At 45.0% G+C, this 17,912-nt stretch overlaps 1 protein-coding gene across 1 annotated transcript in view; it reads left to right on the top strand.

Annotated features, from left to right (window-relative positions):
- Positions 1-17,912, top strand: part of UBR4 (ubiquitin protein ligase E3 component n-recognin 4) — an 81,786-nt gene that overhangs the window by 49,000 nt on the left and 14,874 nt on the right. Inside the window, 23 exon segments of the mRNA XM_009995794.1 lie at positions 1-125; positions 806-891; positions 1,808-1,895; positions 2,024-2,217; positions 3,258-3,497; positions 4,936-5,043; positions 5,045-5,066; positions 5,569-5,694; positions 5,860-5,988; positions 6,435-6,778; positions 7,643-7,733; positions 8,105-8,189; positions 8,581-8,708; positions 9,434-9,563; positions 10,030-10,187; positions 11,352-11,461; positions 12,478-12,619; positions 13,330-13,411; positions 13,988-14,161; positions 14,596-14,717; positions 15,123-15,320; positions 15,408-15,488; positions 17,802-17,889. Coding sequence (XP_009994096.1) covers positions 1-125; positions 806-891; positions 1,808-1,895; positions 2,024-2,217; positions 3,258-3,497; positions 4,936-5,043; positions 5,045-5,066; positions 5,569-5,694; positions 5,860-5,988; positions 6,435-6,778; positions 7,643-7,733; positions 8,105-8,189; positions 8,581-8,708; positions 9,434-9,563; positions 10,030-10,187; positions 11,352-11,461; positions 12,478-12,619; positions 13,330-13,411; positions 13,988-14,161; positions 14,596-14,717; positions 15,123-15,320; positions 15,408-15,488; positions 17,802-17,889 — 3,051 coding nt within the window.

Here is a 17,912-nt window from a genome sequence, read left to right as displayed (position 1 = left end):
AGGAATTACTGCTGGATCTCATGTGGTCAATCTGGCCAGAACTTCCAGCCTATGGCAGAAAGGCTGCCCAGTTTGTAGATCTCCTGGGATACTTCTCCCTCAAAACACAGCAGACTGAGAAAAAGGTATGGTGTCATTCTGAAAAGGAAGCACAGCATCCCAGGTCCTGCTGTTTCCTGGGAGTGATGTCAGTACTTGGTTTTGATAGGGCTTGGGCAGATTTTCTGTCACAAGAGCTTTGTTCCCAAAATTTGAGCATTAAAAAAGGCAGGGTCCTTAAAAAATGGGAAGTGTGAATTTTTTGTTTTATTGCTTTGGGTTTGGTTGCTTTATTTTAATTAGAAGAAAACTTCTTTCCCACAGGAAGCCTTTGTGGGGAAAATACATTTATCTGCCAGCTCTTGATTTATACAATTTTGATATTTCAGCTCCTAGAAATCCTTTGTAACCATGACTTTTGAACATAGGAAGTGGTAGGATTTCTTAAGGGACCAGTGGGCTTGAAAACAAATAATTTAGATACCCTGATACTTGCATGTGTATGTTTAAAGAGCTGGGAATGCCTTGGGAATCTTGGCAGGCATTTGCATTGATTGGCTGACAAATAGCACTGTTATTGTGGTAAAGGTCTAATTTTAGGATCTATTACATTCCTGAGTAGTGTTTTACCACAGAAATTCCTGTGGGAATAGTATGTGCATCTTCTGGGGGACCTGGAACACCACAGGATGAGAAATCTTTATGTCCGTGTAGCCATTAAAATAAATAATGTTGAGAAGACAATATTGGCCTAATTGTGTTTCAGCTGAAGGAATATTCCCAAAAGGCTGTGGAGATCCTCCGGACTCAAAACCACATTCTCACCAACCACCCTAACTCCAACATTTACAAGTGAGTTACTTCTGCCTTTGATCCATTTCACTATAAAGAGCTTTTCAGCAGGCCAGCTGCAATCCACAGGGGGAGACAATCCTTCTGATGAAATGGTGGTAGAGGAAGCACCCTGAGATAGGGCAGCTGGCCCTGGGAGAGGAGCAGATCCCTTTCTGCCATCTGGAAGAGGGAACATTCCACGTGCCACCAGCAGTAGTTTTTTTGCTGTAAACGTTACAAAATATTAGGAACAATTGGAGAATATAGACTTGCAGAATTAAATGTTGTGTTCTCAGTCATATCTTGGCAGTTGTTAATTATACTGAAATGCTGCTTGATGAAAACTAATGATTTTCCACGCGGTTTACAATGTAATGTTTCTGTTACCGAGTCTGGGAGTGGGGACTACAGGTAAATTAAAGCTATTCTGATTGAATGGCTTGTGTTTAAAATCAAAATGTGTGGGGTGGAAGGGACCTTTAAATGTCCTCTAGACCAACCCCCCTGCAGTGCACAGGGACCTTTTTGACTAGATGAGGTTGCTCAGAGCCTGGTCAAGCCTGACCTTGAAAGTCTCCAGGGGTGGGACCTCCACCAGCTCTCTGGGCAACCTGTTCACTGCTTCACCATGCTCACTGTGAAGAACTTCTTCCTGATACTCAATCTATATCTCCTCTACTCTAGTTTTAACCCATTCTCCCTTGTCCTCTCACCCCCTGCCCTTGTCCCAAGTCCCTCCCCAGCTTTCCTGGAGCCCCTTCAGGCACAGGAAGGTGCTCTAAGGTCTCCTTGAAGCCTTCTCTTCTCCAGGCTGAACAGCCCCAACTCTCTCAGCCTTTCTTGGTAGGAGAGATGGTCCGGCTTTACACAGTGCTCCCCCCTTCACACAGTGAATGCCAGATTCCATAGGTTAGTGTTGTTCCTCTCATTCCAGCACACTGTCTGGGCTGGTGGAATTTGATGGCTATTACCTGGAGAGTGATCCTTGCCTTGTCTGCAACAATCCAGAGGTGCCCTTCTGTGTGAGTAGCTGCTGTTCTTAAATCCTCCCCTAGCCTGGGGATCCCAGCCACTTACAGCAAGGTAATGTGCTGTGTTTCTAAGGTATGGGACATAATCATACAGTGTGTCCTTGTTTGTATCTTCTCAGTACATCAAGCTTTCCTCCATCAAAGTGGACACACGTTACACTACCACCCAGCAGGTGGTGAAGCTCATTGGCAGCCACACCATCAGCAAAGTGACAGTGAAGATAGGAGACCTGAAACGAACCAAAATGGTCCGAACCATCAACCTCTATTACAACAACAGGACAGTGCAGGCTATAGTGGAGCTGAAAAACAAGTATGTTTGTCCATGTTTATTTTTTTCTGTGCAATTTGACATTACAGGTGCCTGGCTTCATGTTTTAGCCAACATTCCTTCTTAGACTATTACTCATCACTGTCAGCCCACGTTGGGTGGGATTGTTCTGAGTGTCCTACAATAAATTGTTGAAGAAAAGATCTAAATTTCACCTGGACCTTGGTGGATGCCTGTAAAAATTGTGTATGCAACCTTTTCACAGGCTCAGTTTTAAGCACCTAAATTAATTGTGTGGCAACCAATATTAATACCAAGAACATCTCCTGGAGACTGTGACTTGGAAAGGGATTTGGAGCTTGCATCATATCCAGAAATGCAGCAAGTGTGAACATTACTTGTTTGAAGCCATGCAGTAAAATTAAAATTAGAAGTTGGATGGCCTAACTCTCTCAGCTGCTGCTTTACTCACCAAAAAATGGCTCCTTTTCAATACATTGCTCAATCTGGAGCCAGTTCTGCTTTATATGCTTTCCCTTCTTACTTCTTGAGATGTTCTCACCAGAATCAGATCTCTCTGGCTTAGGGATTAATCTGTGCCTGCTGCTTATTGCTTATTTGAAGTCTTAATCCTCTGTGACATCACAAGTGGCTGCTGTGGAGAGGATTATGATGTCACAAAGAGAGGATTCTAACTTCAGGTTGAGAAGAAGCAGTGGGAGCAGATGAGATCTTTAGAAATAAATATCCTGTTTTCATGCAAATGTCCTTACTAATAAAAAAATGGAGGTGAAAATCCCTAGAAAAATGTCTGTAGAATTAAAGTTTTTCCATGAGGTATCAACAGCTCTTTAATCCTAAACAGTCTCTCTCTATGAAGAGGATAAAGGCTTAAAATGTATTTCTGGCTACATATCATGTCAATACAGAAGCTAAGGAAATGAATCCTAGAACTGCTCTCCATTCATCCCATTTAAAGCAGATTTGGAGCTGAGACGGTGGCATTTGGCTTCTCTTCATCCCTGGGCAGGGGAGGGCACTTCTCTGCTGGAAGATGACTCCTCTTTCTTTTCTTTTCCCAGGCCAGCTCGTTGGCACAAGGCTAAAAAAGTCCAGCTGACCCCAGGCCAGACAGAGGTGAAGATTGATTTGCCCCTTCCCATTGTGGCTTCCAACCTCATGATTGAATTTGCAGATTTCTATGAGAATTACCAGGCTTCCACTGAGACCCTGCAGTGCCCTCGGTGCAGTGCCTCTGTCCCAGCCAACCCAGGAGTGTGTGGGAACTGTGGGGAAAATGTCTACCAGTGCCACAAGTGCAGGTACCTCCTCCTCCTTCCTCCCCACAGAGCCCAGCACCAGGGGGTTTGCAGAGCCCTCGTGCTTGCTTGCCCGTGTTGGATGTTCACCAAAATACCCTACTATTTAAATACCCCATTCTGGCTAATACAACTTGCACAATCAAATTAGTCAAGAGGTATAAAACAGGCTTACAGGGATTTAATGTTCATACAGGCTAACAAAGGCAACCTGATACGGCAGCCCTGAAAGAAGGCAGAAGTTTCAGATCAAGCCCTCAGAAGTTTCAAAGAAAATTTACAGGGGGAGGTTATTTTTGGCCTGCCTGTTCACGGGCAGGAGGCTGAAGTTCAATTAGATGGTTGCAGGGGGGTTTCCTCCCAGGATTCCTGACTCAGTGTGCTGGACAGACAGTGCTCCCTTGTCTATTCAGAGCTTTTGTGGCACTCTCCTCATTCAGAGCAGGGCTCAGGGCATAATTTACTGTGCACTATTCAAGCTTTCACTCCAGTGTTATAAATCCTACTCTTTTGTGAGTTTTGTCTCCTTATCTGTTATCTCTTCTCCTCTTGTGCTCTCATATCCCTCTCTAATCCTCATGGATTCAAGGTGTTCAGCAGATTCTCTCTATAAATCAGCTGATTACTGGTGTAGTGGAAGGTTTCTGTATTCCTTCTTGAATTATAGGAGCTAGGAATCAGTTTGTGTCATGCTACTCTAGTCAGCAACAGGATAATAAGTACGCTGTACCTACTCCCACTGCAACTGGGTGAAGAGTGAGAGCTATTGAAAGCTTAGACCTTACAAAACAGAATGGTTTCTTTTTATCTGTGTTCTTGTAAATGGCACAGTGCCCTAGCCTGACATTCTGCCAGGAATTGCTGTGGTTAAAGTAGAATGGTAGGAACAAATTCACATTTGTTTCTTCTTTTCCCAGCCAGAATGTGGCACCATTTCTGTAAGGATTTTGTTGTTGCCTGATTTGTAGGTTTTTTTATTCTCATCTACCTCATGTCTCTCACTTGTGGCTCGCCCAGGGTGGTTTAGTAGGGTAGGTTCAGGGCCATCCTTTCACCTACTATGTCCATTCACAGCTTACTTAGAATCATAGTTACTGACTGGTTTGGTTTGAGAGGGACCTTAAAGATCATCTAGTTCCAACCTCCTGCAAGAACATGGACACCTCCCAGGAGCCCAGGTTGCTCCAAGCACCATCCAACCTGCCCTTGGACACTTCCAGTGATGGGGCAGTCACAGCTTCCCTGGGCAACCTGTTCCAGTGTCTCACCACCCTCATAGTGAAGAATTTCCTCCTGATATCCAACCTAAATCTCCCCTCCTCCATTTTAAAACCATTATTCTGTTCCTACATGCCCTTATTAAAAGTCTTTCCCCTTCATTGCCTCAGTCACCTTGATAAAGCTCCGCTGCAGTCTGTCACCTTTCTGCCTTGCCTTCCAGATCCATTAACTACGATGAGAAGGATCCCTTCCTCTGCAATGCCTGTGGCTTCTGCAAATATGCACGCTTTGACTTCATGCTGTACGCCAAGACCTGCTGTGCTGTGGATCAATGAAGAGGAACGGAAGAAGGTGAGACTGAGAGCAGATTCATTCATCAGATGCTGTATCTAGTTGGCCAGGTCAACACTGTAGGGACATCAAGTCCATCCTTCTTGGGAGTACCATGAAAAGCAGTGCTCCTTCAAGGCTTCTGACTCATGCCTTCCTTCTTTACTGTCTTGCTCCACCAAAGAAGTAATTCTTCAAAAGGTACAGTTCAGTGCTTGACTCGTAAACTAGTTCTGCATCTCTTTGCCTTGGGAGTGAACTGCGGTTGTACTGGACCATGCCATTTGGGGAGCACTGCTAATGAGTGCAGAACTCCTCGCAGTGTGTGGTCTGTCCCAGAGGACAAATGTGCCAAGGATAGTGTCAGCAGAGGGCATTGGCAGAAGCAGGATCACCATTTATTTATTTTTTTGCCAGGGAAGAGCAAAAGAGAAGATTTGAAGGCTGATGTTTACAGTTCTGTAGACTTAGAAAATTGTGTCCAGACATGAAATCCAAGTTTCCTTTCCTTTTTAATTCTTAGGCAGTAACAAATATCAACACTCTCCTGGACAAGGCTGACAGAGTATATCACCAGCTGATGGGACACAGGCCTCAGCTGGAAAACCTGCTGTGTAAAGTGAATGAAGCAGCTCCTGAAAAGCCACAGGTAACAAGGGACAGGTGGATTTTGCAGAGAACCCCAGGCTGGTCAGACACTGGCCTTTGTACTGCCAAGAGCAACTAAAGAATCTTTGGCTCAGATGCTGTTCTGCGGTTGTTTTTGTGTGTAGCTTTCATATATGATCCCTTTCTGTTTTCCCCTCTGTTCCAGGATGAATCTGGTAGCAGTGGAGGGATAAATTCTACCTCAGCTAGTGTGAATAGATACATACTCCAGTTGGCCCAGGAATATTGTGGTGACTGCAAGAACTCTTTTGATGAACTTTCCAAAATCATCCAGGTATGATGTTCTTCCTTTTCATTTTGGGTCATGTGTTTTCCCTCTGTCTTCAGATCCAGTGCATGTCTGCAGCAGAAAGTTGCCATTCTGCTTTTAGGTGACAGCATTAACAAGAGGTGATCAGCTGCATATTTTCAGGGAAGTAACACAATAATAATTTTCAGAAGCTGTGTTTACTATTAATACTGTGGATTTGTCACATTTCCAGTGTTACTTTGCCTGCAGTGTAGACAAGCCCCTAAACAGGGCAGAGAACTGGGAGATAGGCTGGTGCTTCTCGTGGATTTACCAAGTCTGCTGTTGACATGAAGGTCTTCCAAGTTTTCAGATAGTTGGTTAAAACACTTTCTCCACAAAATACACGGTGAAAATAACCTGTGAGTGGGATTAGCAATTATGTGCTGCCTCACAATTCCGTAACTTTCATTTTCTTTCTTTCTTTCCAGAAAGTATTTGCCTCTAGAAAGGAGCTCCTGGAATATGATCTCCAACAGAGAGAGGCAGCAACCAAGTCCTCACGAACCACTGTCCAGCCCACATTTACTGCCAGCCAGTACCGTGCCTTGTCTGTTTTGGGCTGTGGCCACACATCATCCACCAAGTGTTATGGCTGTGCCTCAGCTGTCACCGAGCACTGCATAACCTTGCTCAGGGCTTTGGCCACCAACTCTGCCATCAGGCACATCCTGGTGTCCCAGGGCCTCATCCGAGAGCTCTTTGACTACAACTTGCGCCGGGGCGCGGCCACCATGCGGGAGGAGGTCCGGCAGCTCATGTGCCTTCTCACCAGGTTAGAGCTGATGCACTCTCTGCAACCCTCTGACTTCCAGGGAGCTCTGGAAAACTTGTAAATGCACCATCAGAAAGAAGTAGATTGAAGATTAGATTGGATATTCACAGAATCACAGAGTAGTGGGGGTTGGAAGGGACCTCTGGAGATCATCTACTCCAATCCCCCTGCCAGAGCAGGATTCCCTAGAGCAGATCCCACAGGAACATGTCCAGGTGGGTTTGGAATGTCTCCAGGGATGCAGACTCCACAACCTCCCTGGGCAGCCTCTCCCAGGGCTCTGGTACCCTCACAGTAAATAAATATTTTCTTATGCTTAGGTTGACCCTCCTGTGCTCCAGTTTGTGCCCATTGCCCCTTGTCCTGTCCCTGGACACCCCTGAGAAGAGTCTGGCCCCATCCTCCTGACATATCCTGTAGATATTGATCAGCACTGATCAGATCCCCCCTCAGTCTCCTCCTCTCCAGCTGAACAGCCCCAGCTCTCCCAGCCTTTCCTTACAGGGCAGATGCTCCAAACCCATCATCATCTTAGTGGCCCTGGAATATTAGGCCCTGGCACAGGCTGCCTAGGGCAGTGGTGGAGTCACCATCCCTGGAGGTGTTCAAAAAACATGTAGACACTTCAGGACATGGTTTAGTGGGCATGGTATGTTAGATTGACAGTTGGACTTGATGATCTTAGAGGGCTTTTCCAACCTTAATGATTCCATTAGTAGCTTTACAGGGGAGATACCTTACATCAGCGACCTGTAGGCTGGAACTGCTTGTACATTTGTTACCAACTGAGCTGAAATCCCTGGAGCTTTTGGTATTTAGCATAAGCACATTGTAAGAGTGTTCTCTTTTTCATTCCAAAATTAGGGACAATCCAGAGGCCACCCAGCAAATGAATGATTTAATCATTGGAAAGGTTTCTGCAGCTCTGAAGGGACACTGGGCGAATCCAGACTTGGTGAGACACTTCAGGGTTTTCCTTTTATTTTGTGTTTCTTTTTTCTATCCTTCTGCAAATGCTGATGTATTCCAGTCATTGCATCTTCTCTCTTATCATGATCTATTTGTGCTTGTGCTTGTTAGGAATTAAGATAAACATTAGAGTAAAGTACAAAATTATGTGATTAGGTACATGGCTAAGTTTCCTCAGGCACTTCTGCCTGTCTCTTGCAGCTCTCTCAAACAGGTTGCCAGTCATCCCAAATGGCCATGGGATTGAATTAACTCAGATCAGTGTGTTTTGAAGCTGTGTTTTTTAAATATCAGAAGGCAAAATGGACTGCTGCATCCCCAAGGCTTCTTAAGCCTTTGAACATGTGTCTGTTACAGGCCAGCAGCCTCCAGTATGAAATGTTGCTGCTGACAGATTCTATCTCAAGGGAGGACAGTTGCTGGGAGCTCCGACTGCGTTGTGGTGAGTTCAGACCAGAGTGTGAAAGCTTTGTTTTAAATTTTTTTCAAAGAGGCCATGCCTAGAGTAGGGTTTTAAGGAAGGGAATTGATGCTGACTCAGCTTATGATTAGGGTTAGGAATGGAGTTAGCACCAGATAGCTTTGTCCTGGGGTTGTGTGTGTCTTGGAACAAGAATGTTGAGAAAGAGAAAGGGGGGTGGGAGGGTGTTAAAAGGAAGGATGGCAAGACTCTGTCATGGGAAATAATTGTTTTCCATCTGTAGCTGCATGAGAATGGGATAGTTTTGCTTGAGGAAATGAGGTCCCACCTAACTCTAAACACTTCTAATGTGTAGAGGTGTGGAGGTGAACTATCTGCAGCTCTTAGATGAACATTTGTGTCTGCCTTTCAGCTCTCAGCCTCTTTCTGATGGCAGTGAACATCAAGACTCCGGTGGTTGTTGAAAACATCACCCTCATGTGCCTGCGCATTCTTCAAAAGCTGATCAAGCCACCTGCTCCAACCAGCAAGAAAAACAAGGTACTGCCTTAGGTGCTGAGCCAAAGCATCTGAAAATGGGCTGATGAAAGTCTGGCACACTGATCTCTGTGATTAATAACCCTGTGAGGAAGCCAAGGCTTGCTTTACCTGGTCACTGCTACTGGGGAAGCACAAGTCCTGTGACTCCTGTCTTCACAGACTGCAAATTAGAGGTAACTAGGTTCCTTTTTGTATTGGTCCTTGGTGGCTCTGACCACTGCTGTTCCAAACTGGGCTTTGTTTTTACCCCCTCAGACTTGTGACATGGGGAAAGAGGTACTTCAAATCTATGGCTTAGTTATTTTGAACAAGCTTTTGGTGCTTTCAACGGTTTTGTAGAATCAAGTACCTAAACATGGTAGAATCAAGTACCTTTGATTCAGATTTTTAAATACAGAGCTACAGTTCTGATAAAAATGTTATTGGTTGGCTGCTCCTTGGTTGTAATTTAGGATAACATTTGATCAAAGCATTTCTGCTTTGATCTAGCTATCTGATAATCACAGATGGATGACGAAGATAGGTTTGCTGATATTTCAGCAGTAACTGGAACAAGGCATCTCTCTCAATTCATCATTAACAGAAACTGTATATCCTGCTGTTGTCCAAGAGCTGAATTTACCTGTTCATGGAGCAGAGACAACCAGTGGTTCACCTGCAGGACTTTCTCTGAAGGGAACAGGCTGTGGCTTTCTCAAGAGTCATAGAGCTTTTGTGTTTCTTAGGATGTGCCTGTGGATGCTCTCACCACTGTGAGGCCTTACTGCAATGAAATCCATGCACAGGCTCAACTGTGGCTCAAGAGGGACCCCAAAGCATCCTATGAAGCTTGGAAGAAGTGCCTCCCTGCCAGAGGTAGTCCTGTGCTTATAACTTTCTGCAGTTTGGGAAAGGAACATGTTCTCAAGGTTTAATAAGGAATGTCCTTCTGTAGAGTTGTGTTGTCTTCTGCCCTGTGACATCTTAACACCATCTTCACCTTGGCTATGTAGTCCTTAGAGATTGTGGCACTGACTTTTTTTCACTACATTGCTGTGAGCAGAAAATGCACTGTACCTGCAGACAATCAGGGGAATGTAGAAAAAATGAAACTTGTTGCTTATTTTAAGTGGTACCAGACAGCTGTAAAGCTAATTGAATTCCCTGAGAGGCTGTGGCATTTGCATCTGGTTTGGAAGTAAACATAGCTCCAAGCACAAGAGAAAATGGCAGCAGCTTCTCAGCTGGAGTTTGGAGAGTTCCAGTACGATGAAAAAAACACAATGGTAATTTGCAGTTAATAGCTGCTGGCTGTTCCCTTGAACTGTGTTCAATATTGCAGGTGTAGAAGCCAATGGGAAATCTCCCAGCAAAGCTGAGCTTCACCAGAATTACTTGTCAGAAAAATATGTCTGGAAATGGAAACAGTTCATGAGTCACCGTGGGAAGAGAACTTGTCCTCTGGATCTCAAGCTGGGACACAACAATTGGCTGCGACAGGTAAACGTAGGTGAAAACTCCAGTGGGCAGAGTTAACAGAGACTATTGGTGCTTTGCTGCATTTGAACAGTGATGTTTGGGGAGCCTGTACTCACTGCCTCTAATTCCAAGTCAGATTTGCAGCTTTGTTCCCTTAAAAATAATAGAATTGTAAGAGTTAGAAATAACCTATAGACATCTAGACATCTAGAAATAACCTCTAGAAATAACCTCTAGTCCAGCTTCCCCACTGAAGTAGGATCACCCAGAGCACAGGGCTGCATCCAAGGGGGTTTTGAATATCTTCAGAGAAGGGGACTTCACAACCTCCCTGGGCAGCCTGTCCCAGGGCTCTGTCACCCTCACCATTAAGAAGATTTTCCTCATATTTAAATGGAATTTCCCATGTTCCAGCTTGTGCTCATTGTCCCTCATCCTGTCACTGGGAATTATTGAACAGAGTCTGGCTCCATCCTCCTTGCACCCACCCTTTAGATACTTGTAGGCATTGATAAGGTCTCCCCCTCAGCCTTCTCCTCTCCAAGCTGAACAGATCTCAGCTCTCTCAGCCTTTCCTCGTAAGAGAGATGCTTCAATCCCTTACTCATCCTTGTAGCCCTCTGTTGATTTTTTTTCCCAGCATCTCCCTGTCTCTCTTGAACTGGGGAGCCCAGAACTGGATATGATACTCCAGATGTTGTCTCACCAGGGCAGAATAGAGGGGGAGGACAACCTCCCTGGACCTGCTGGCCACACTCTTCTTAATGCACCCCAAGGTTCCATTGGCCTTCTTGGCCACAAGGACACGTTGCTGGCTCATGGATGATTTACTGTGTACCAGGACTCCCTTAACAACACTACATCGAGACATGCATCCAGTAGTCTGTGTGTTCTTAAACTCTGAATTTCTAATTGGTCCTATCTGTCTACTTAGCTGCATTTAGAGTAGTGAATTTTTCGGGGTCCTGGGTGAAAGTTTTTCTTCTATATGTGGGTGAGTGTGTCCCCTGCACAGTGCATTGTTTACACACTTGGCTGGCCAGCAAAGCGGGCGTTCCCACACAATCGAGCCTTTGGGAGAAAAAGAGAGTGCTGTCACCTGGACACCAACCTGTCCTTATGTAAGATACCACCAGTGGGTCTGTGCACATCAGATGAGACCATCTCCTCACCCTCCTGCCTTAGGTGCTGTTCACTCCAGCCACTCAAGCTGCCCGACAGGCTGCCTGCACCATTGTGGAAGCTCTGGCCACCATCCCCAGCCGCAAGCAGCAGGTCCTTGATCTCCTGACAAGGTATTGCCCTTGTTGCCATGTTTGGCAGCTCCAGGATTCTTTCATTCTCATGAAACTCTTTCAGTTATTCAACTTTTCTCACACCTCTCCTTTGTACACCTCTGCTTCTGGGCTGGATTCTAAGACTTACTTAGCTGGGTTGGGATAGTTTTAGGAAGTGTGTTTTGTTGGTGTTGTCTGGCAATAAGCTGTTGCAAGGCTGTACTTTTTCCAGAGGTAAGCACAGAATCATAGAATGTCTTGGGCTGGAAGGGACCTCTAAAGGTCATCTAGTCCAACTCCCCTACAATAAGCAGGGACATCTCCAACGAGACCAGATTGCTCAGAGCCCCATCCAGCCTGACCTTCAATGTCTCCAGAGAGGGGGCCTCACCACCTCTCTAGCCAGCCTGTTCGAGTGACCCACCACCTTCATATTAAGAAACTTTTTCCTCATGTCCAACCTGAATCTACCCTTTTCTAGCTTAAAACCGTCACCCCTTGTCGTATCATTACATGCCCTGCTGTACAGCTCTTCCCCAGCCATTTTATAGGCCCCTTTCAGGTATTGGAAGGTCACTGTAAAGTCCCCCTAGAGTCTTTTGTCTTCATAAGAGAGGTGCTCCAGCCCTCTGTGTGGACAACATTCCCCCTGCCTCTTACACAGTAAAATAATAAGGTGAACACTCTTCCAACTCCTGTGACATTAACTTAACCTCAATTGGTTCTAGTAGCACAGTTGGGAAACTCCTTTTTGGGACAAAATAGCACTTGAGCCATTGAATAATAAATCCCAGTTATGCTGTTAGCTAGGAGGACAGCAGGGAGGAGACACTTCTGGAGGCTCTTCCTTTCTTCCTTTCTTCCTTTCTTCCTTTCTTCCTTTCTTCCTTTCTTCCTTTCTTCCTTTCTTCCTTTCTTCCTTTCTTCCTTTCTTCCTTTCTTCCTTTCTTTCTTTTTCTCACTATGATGTGAATAAGCTGTGAATACTTCTTGTTGCTGTGAAGTGTTTGTCAGCTTATGTTTCTCTTTCCCAGCTACCTGGATGAGCTCAGCATTGCTGGTGAGTGTGCTGCTGAGTACCTGGCCCTGTACCAGAAACTCATCAAACCAGCCCACTGGAAGGTCTACCTGGCAGCTAGAGGGGTTCTGCCCTATATTGGCAGCCTCATCACTAAGGTAGGAACTAGGTAGCAACAGAAAGCCTGACCTCTCAGCTTGGCTTGTTTGCTTTGAAATCTTCAGCTCTTCCTTCAGTGCCCTGTGGCTGGCCCTTGCCAGGTGGATGAAGTTCACACTCCTGCACCATCCCCTCCAAACAGGAGTCGTCACAGTGTTTTTAGCCCCAGCTGTAACATTCCTTAGCACAAACTGCCTGGTATAAATCAACTCCCTGCTCTGGAGTCAGCTGTGCTAAGGGGTATAAATTTTGCTACACTTTCTTGGCACCAGCTCCAAATTGGAATCTGTCTTAGCTACCAGACTGGACTCCAGAAGCCCTTAATGACAAGGGAGGATTAGATGTGCTACCATTCCTGGAGTGTGAATTGTTGCCTGTTGGAGAAGCACCACATTTAAGTTGCAGTTTTCAGAGTGTTAGGAGTTTGCTGTGCTAATCCCTGGGGCACCCCAGAGAGGCAGGTGACACTCTCAGCATCAGTGGTAGCCTTGAAGCCACTGTGGAGGGGCCACTAGACCAAAGCAGTGGTAATAGGTAGGTACAGGGAGAAAATAAGGATGTTTGGGGTAGTTTTTCCTCCTCCTCTCCCCCTTCCCTCCCTGCTGCTGGTTTCTCTGTGGCTGGCCCTGTTTCTTTGCTGTGTCCTTCTGCACCTCATGGTTGGCACTGCAGTTTCTTTTGTCCTAATGGGCTTGTTGATTATTTTCAGGAAATAGCTCGTTTACTTGCCTTGGAAGAAGCAACACTCAGCACTGATTTGCAGCAGGGATATGCCTTGAAGAGTCTCACAGGTATTTGGTGGCATCAAGTCCTGTAGCAGGCTTAGAGACAGGGTGATGGTTGTTCTGTAGCAGCATGTAGCAGATGTCAGAGAGGTGTGATTCAGTGTTCTTTAATTGTCAGCACTGGATTTTTGCCATCAATTTAATACTTAATCCCTAAATGGATTCTTCCCCTATATTTTTGTGGCCAGGTGGACTTTTTGGTTATTTGAACTGTGTGAATGTATCATAACCAAACTGTTGTATCACTTCTCTATCTCTTTATCTCTCTATCTCTTTTTAGAATCCTCTAGGGGACATGTTTTTCAAAAAATGTGGTGAAAATGGAAGTACAAGATGAGCTGGGTCATTCTTTTCTGCATCCTCTTCCATGTTCTTTAAAACTTAGTGGCCTAATTCATAAAAACCTGAAGGGTTTCTCCCAGGAAAAAGCATGTGGATAAATATGTCCTGGGAAAGGATCCAAGTGTTCACTGATTCTTCAATTCATTGTGCTGCTGCTATGATGTTTGCTGGCCAGATGAAATTGAGAGCTGACAAATCAAACCCTCTCTTCCAATTCCTGAATATCTCATTGCTTTGTAGGTCTCCTCTCTTCCTTTGTGGAGGTGGAGTCCATCAAGAGGCACTTCAAGAGCCGCCTGGTGGGAACAGTCCTGAATGGTTACCTGTGCCTGAGGAAGTTAGTGGTACAGAGGACAAAGCTGATTGATGAAACGCAGGACATGCTGCTGGAGATGCTGGAGGATATGACAACAGGTAAAGCCACCTCAGTTCCATAAATCCAGAGTTTGGGTCAACCAAGATGAAAAAGCAGTTCCAAAGACACAAGGAGCTGCTTTCTGAAAGGTGACTAGTGAGGAGTTTTTTATGGCTTGAACCTTCTGATATTTCCTTTTGGCACAGAAAAGGTAAATAACATTCCTGGAGTCACCTCTTTGTTTTCCAGGAGTTTAAACCTCCTCCTTTTTATGGGATTGTTTTACTACAGCCCAAGCATGCTAAGGGTTTTCCTAGTTTCATCTAGCCTAGCCTTTCATCTAGTTCCCAACCTTTCATCTTCTAAGTGGTGGATGTGCAGAAGAAGAGGACACCAGATTATTGTAGGTTTTATTATGTATCCTGAGTTAAAATGGAATGTGTAAAACTGACTCCTGTGTCTTTTTTTTTTTAACAATTCCCTTTCTTGGCAGGCACAGAATCTGAAACCAAAGCATTTATGGCAGTGTGTATAGAGACTGCAAAACGTTACAGCCTGGATGACTACAGGACTCCAGTCTTCATCTTTGAGAGACTGTGCAGTATTATCTACCCTGTAAGTACTGAGATGGCTGTAGCGTCACCTCCAAAATTAGACTTCTTAAAAAGGTACAGCCACTTGAATTTTGGCAGCAAAACAATAGTGTCTATAATAATGATTTAATATTAGAATGTAATGAATTAAGATTAGAACTGTAGGAATATGGTATCTCATTTTGAGGTTTTACCATTCAGGTTCCCTGCTGTGGCAGGAAAAAGCAGAACCAGTGGAATTGTTTCATGCTGAGAAATTGTTTTGCTAAATGATACTGGACATCCTCTAAATGCCATGTGTGTGACAGTGACAAAAGGACTGAGGATTTTAGAGCCATCTTGTCACTTGCTGCCAGAAGAATGCCGAAATGAAATGAGAGTGTGTGGTTAGGGGAAGACTTACTCTGTCTTTGCTTCTGTTCTTTAGGAAGAGAATGAAGTGACTGAGTTCTTCGTAACTCTGGAGAAAGATCCCCAGCAGGAAGACTTCTTACAGGGCAGAATGCCAGGAAATCCCTACAGCAGTAATGAGCCTGGCATTGGGCCACTCATGAGGGACATCAAGAACAAAATCTGTCAGGACTGTGACCTGGTAGCTCTGCTGGAGGATGACAGTGGAATGGAGGTGAGAATGCATGGACAACATTTCTAGGCAGCTGATGATGGTTGCTGGAATGGTGGTGAGCTTGACTTTTTATTTTCTCCCTTTCAGCTTTTGGTGAACAATAAGATCATCAGTTTGGATCTGCCTGTGGCTGAAGTCTACAAGAAGGTGTGGTGTCCCACTAATGAGGTATGTGCTACTTTTATTTGCGTTAACACCACAAAGCACCCGTCCTTGATACTAACCAAAAAATGGGAGGAAAAAATGCAAATCACACAAGGCAGGATTTATTTTCTGGCATATAATTTCTTGGGTATAGTTGGGCAGCACCTTTTTGTGCTCTCTGAGGATAGATGGTTACTCAGTTCTTTACTGTAAGTGATTTAAAAGCACATCATGCTGACCCAGATGGGTGTGTTGAACTTAGTAGCTTATCAGGTAAGTGAACTGTCCTCTTGAGTAACAAACTTTCTTCCTTTCCTTTGGATAAAAGGCTGAACTTTGTGTCCTCACCTTTCAAAGCACATTTCACACTCCACCTGCACGTGGCATTTGAATGCCTGTGTACAGACAGGGACACCAGATTGCTTCATCAATCTGCACCTCAGAGATGAACCCAAGTTATTTTTGCAGAGAGAGCATCCAACATTGCTCCAGATTACTTTGCACTTTTGCTCTTGTTCTTTTCCTGGAGGGATCTCAAGAACTTGACAGGTTTCATCCTCCCACTTTGCTCTTAATAGGTGGATATTGCCGTGAGGAAATGGATGCAACTGTCTGAAGGGACTAGGCCACCACGTAAGCTTGTTGGTGCTGGATGGGTCAAAGACAAGCTCTTCTTGTAGCCACTAAAATAAATTCCCACTGAGATGGAATCCAGACTAAATTTGCCCATTACGGCTCTGTTCTTTAGAGGCATTGCTGGTACCACTTGATCGTAAAGGAAAACTAATTTGCCCAGCATTCCTTGTTCATTCCTCATGTACTCTTGGATTGCTTTCACCTTTGTCTGAAACTTCAGTTCCCTGGAATCATTTGTTTGCTAGTCTTGTGAGGAAAAATTCAAGCAAAACGCTGGTTTTCAGGGAATCATGATATGGGGAACAGTTCTCATTGAGCTTTATTGAAATAAAAAAGCCTTCTGTGCTGCAAAATCAAGCCCTAAGCTAGGTGACAGGGCTAGTGAAGTGCCAGCTTGGATAGGGAAGTGAGGTGCTGGTCTTAGTCTGTGAACTCTAATCAAGTTAATGAGAGAAATGATGGCACGTGCTGCCCCAGCCCGCCCACTTGGAGGGGCAAGGTGCCATCCCCAGGAGGTGCCAGCCCTGGAAGGCACCATTCCCTGGAGGTGCCAAGCTGCAGCCAGTGTGCAGCTCTCCAAGGCTGCAGAGCTGATGGTGAAAGGCAGAGTTTGCTCAGCCTTCCTGTGGCTGAACAGCTTTCATCTCTCTCCCTTTGTGTGCACCTCTGCAAAGCTCCTCTGGAGCCGCAGCTCAGTTCTCTAGGAAATAGACGGGCACACAAGAACGCGACCTCGGGCCCCTTGTTGTTTCCCTTCTCTCTCACTGGCTTTTTTTGTTCATCTGCCATTTTACCAGGGCCCCTGTGGTGTTAATTGCTGGTCTCTAGTGTGGCCTTTGAGCAGATCTTCCCCCTGGGGCTTTCCTTGTGCTTATGTCTTTGCAGTGACATTAAGCACTGCTTATTCCACATTAGGCTTAGCGCTCTCTGACAGGTTTTCTCTCGCAAGGTCTCCTGCTCCCAAATCTGGGATTTTTCTTTTCTGCTTTTTATTAAGACCTTTGGATTATAATGGAAAGTTTAACAATACGCTGTCAGTTTTCCAGCTGGAAAACACCCCTGGAAAACTAGCCCATTCTCAAGGTAAAGGTGCAGCTTCTGCATCAGTGGGTTTGGCTGTATCATTTTAGTAATATACTGGCTTACTGAAAGCTCATTAAATTGCCTTTTATTCCTCCTCTTCCATTTTCCATCACGGCAGATTTTATCTGTTTGAAAGCACTCTTCCAATTAGCCTCTCCTGCCTCATTTACTGGGCTGTGCCTGATCCCCTGTATTTCCCAGCTATGTTGCACAACACCCTTGGAAGGAAAGGTTGCTGTGGAAAGCAGGCGCTATAGATGAAGATGTTTTGCTTGGTTTGATCTTTCAGTGATGCTAAAGAAAACTGTTGAAGGAGTTATAAGAAGGAAGAGATTGTTTATCCGACTGTCCCTCTAATTGGCAATGCCGAGAAAAGCTGGACAAACCAATAAAAGAGTTATTGATATTTTTGCAGGTGGTGGCTTCACTGTTGTTTTTAATTCCTCTCAGTAATGGGAGAACTAGGGAGTTAAACATTTCTCTGTGTTACCATCCACAGTCAAAACAGAGCACAGAAGAACCCAGGCTGCAGTGTCTGTTACACACTGTAACAAGAACTGGCCTCCTTTATAGGTGTCCACAGAGGCAGAGTTAATAAAATGCTCTCCTCTCTTTCAGGGGGAGCCGATGAGGATCATTTACCGCATGCGAGGGTTACTGGGAGATGCAACTGAGGAATTCATTGAGTCTCTTGACTCCACGACTGGTAATGCACTTGTCTCCTGAAAG

Source organism: Chaetura pelagica, unplaced genomic scaffold (genome assembly GCF_000747805.2).
Source record: "Chaetura pelagica isolate M959 unplaced genomic scaffold, ChaPel_1.0 scaffold234, whole genome shotgun sequence".
NCBI lineage: Eukaryota > Metazoa > Chordata > Aves > Apodiformes > Apodidae > Chaetura > Chaetura pelagica.
This window is presented reverse-complemented; position numbering and strand designations above follow the sequence as displayed.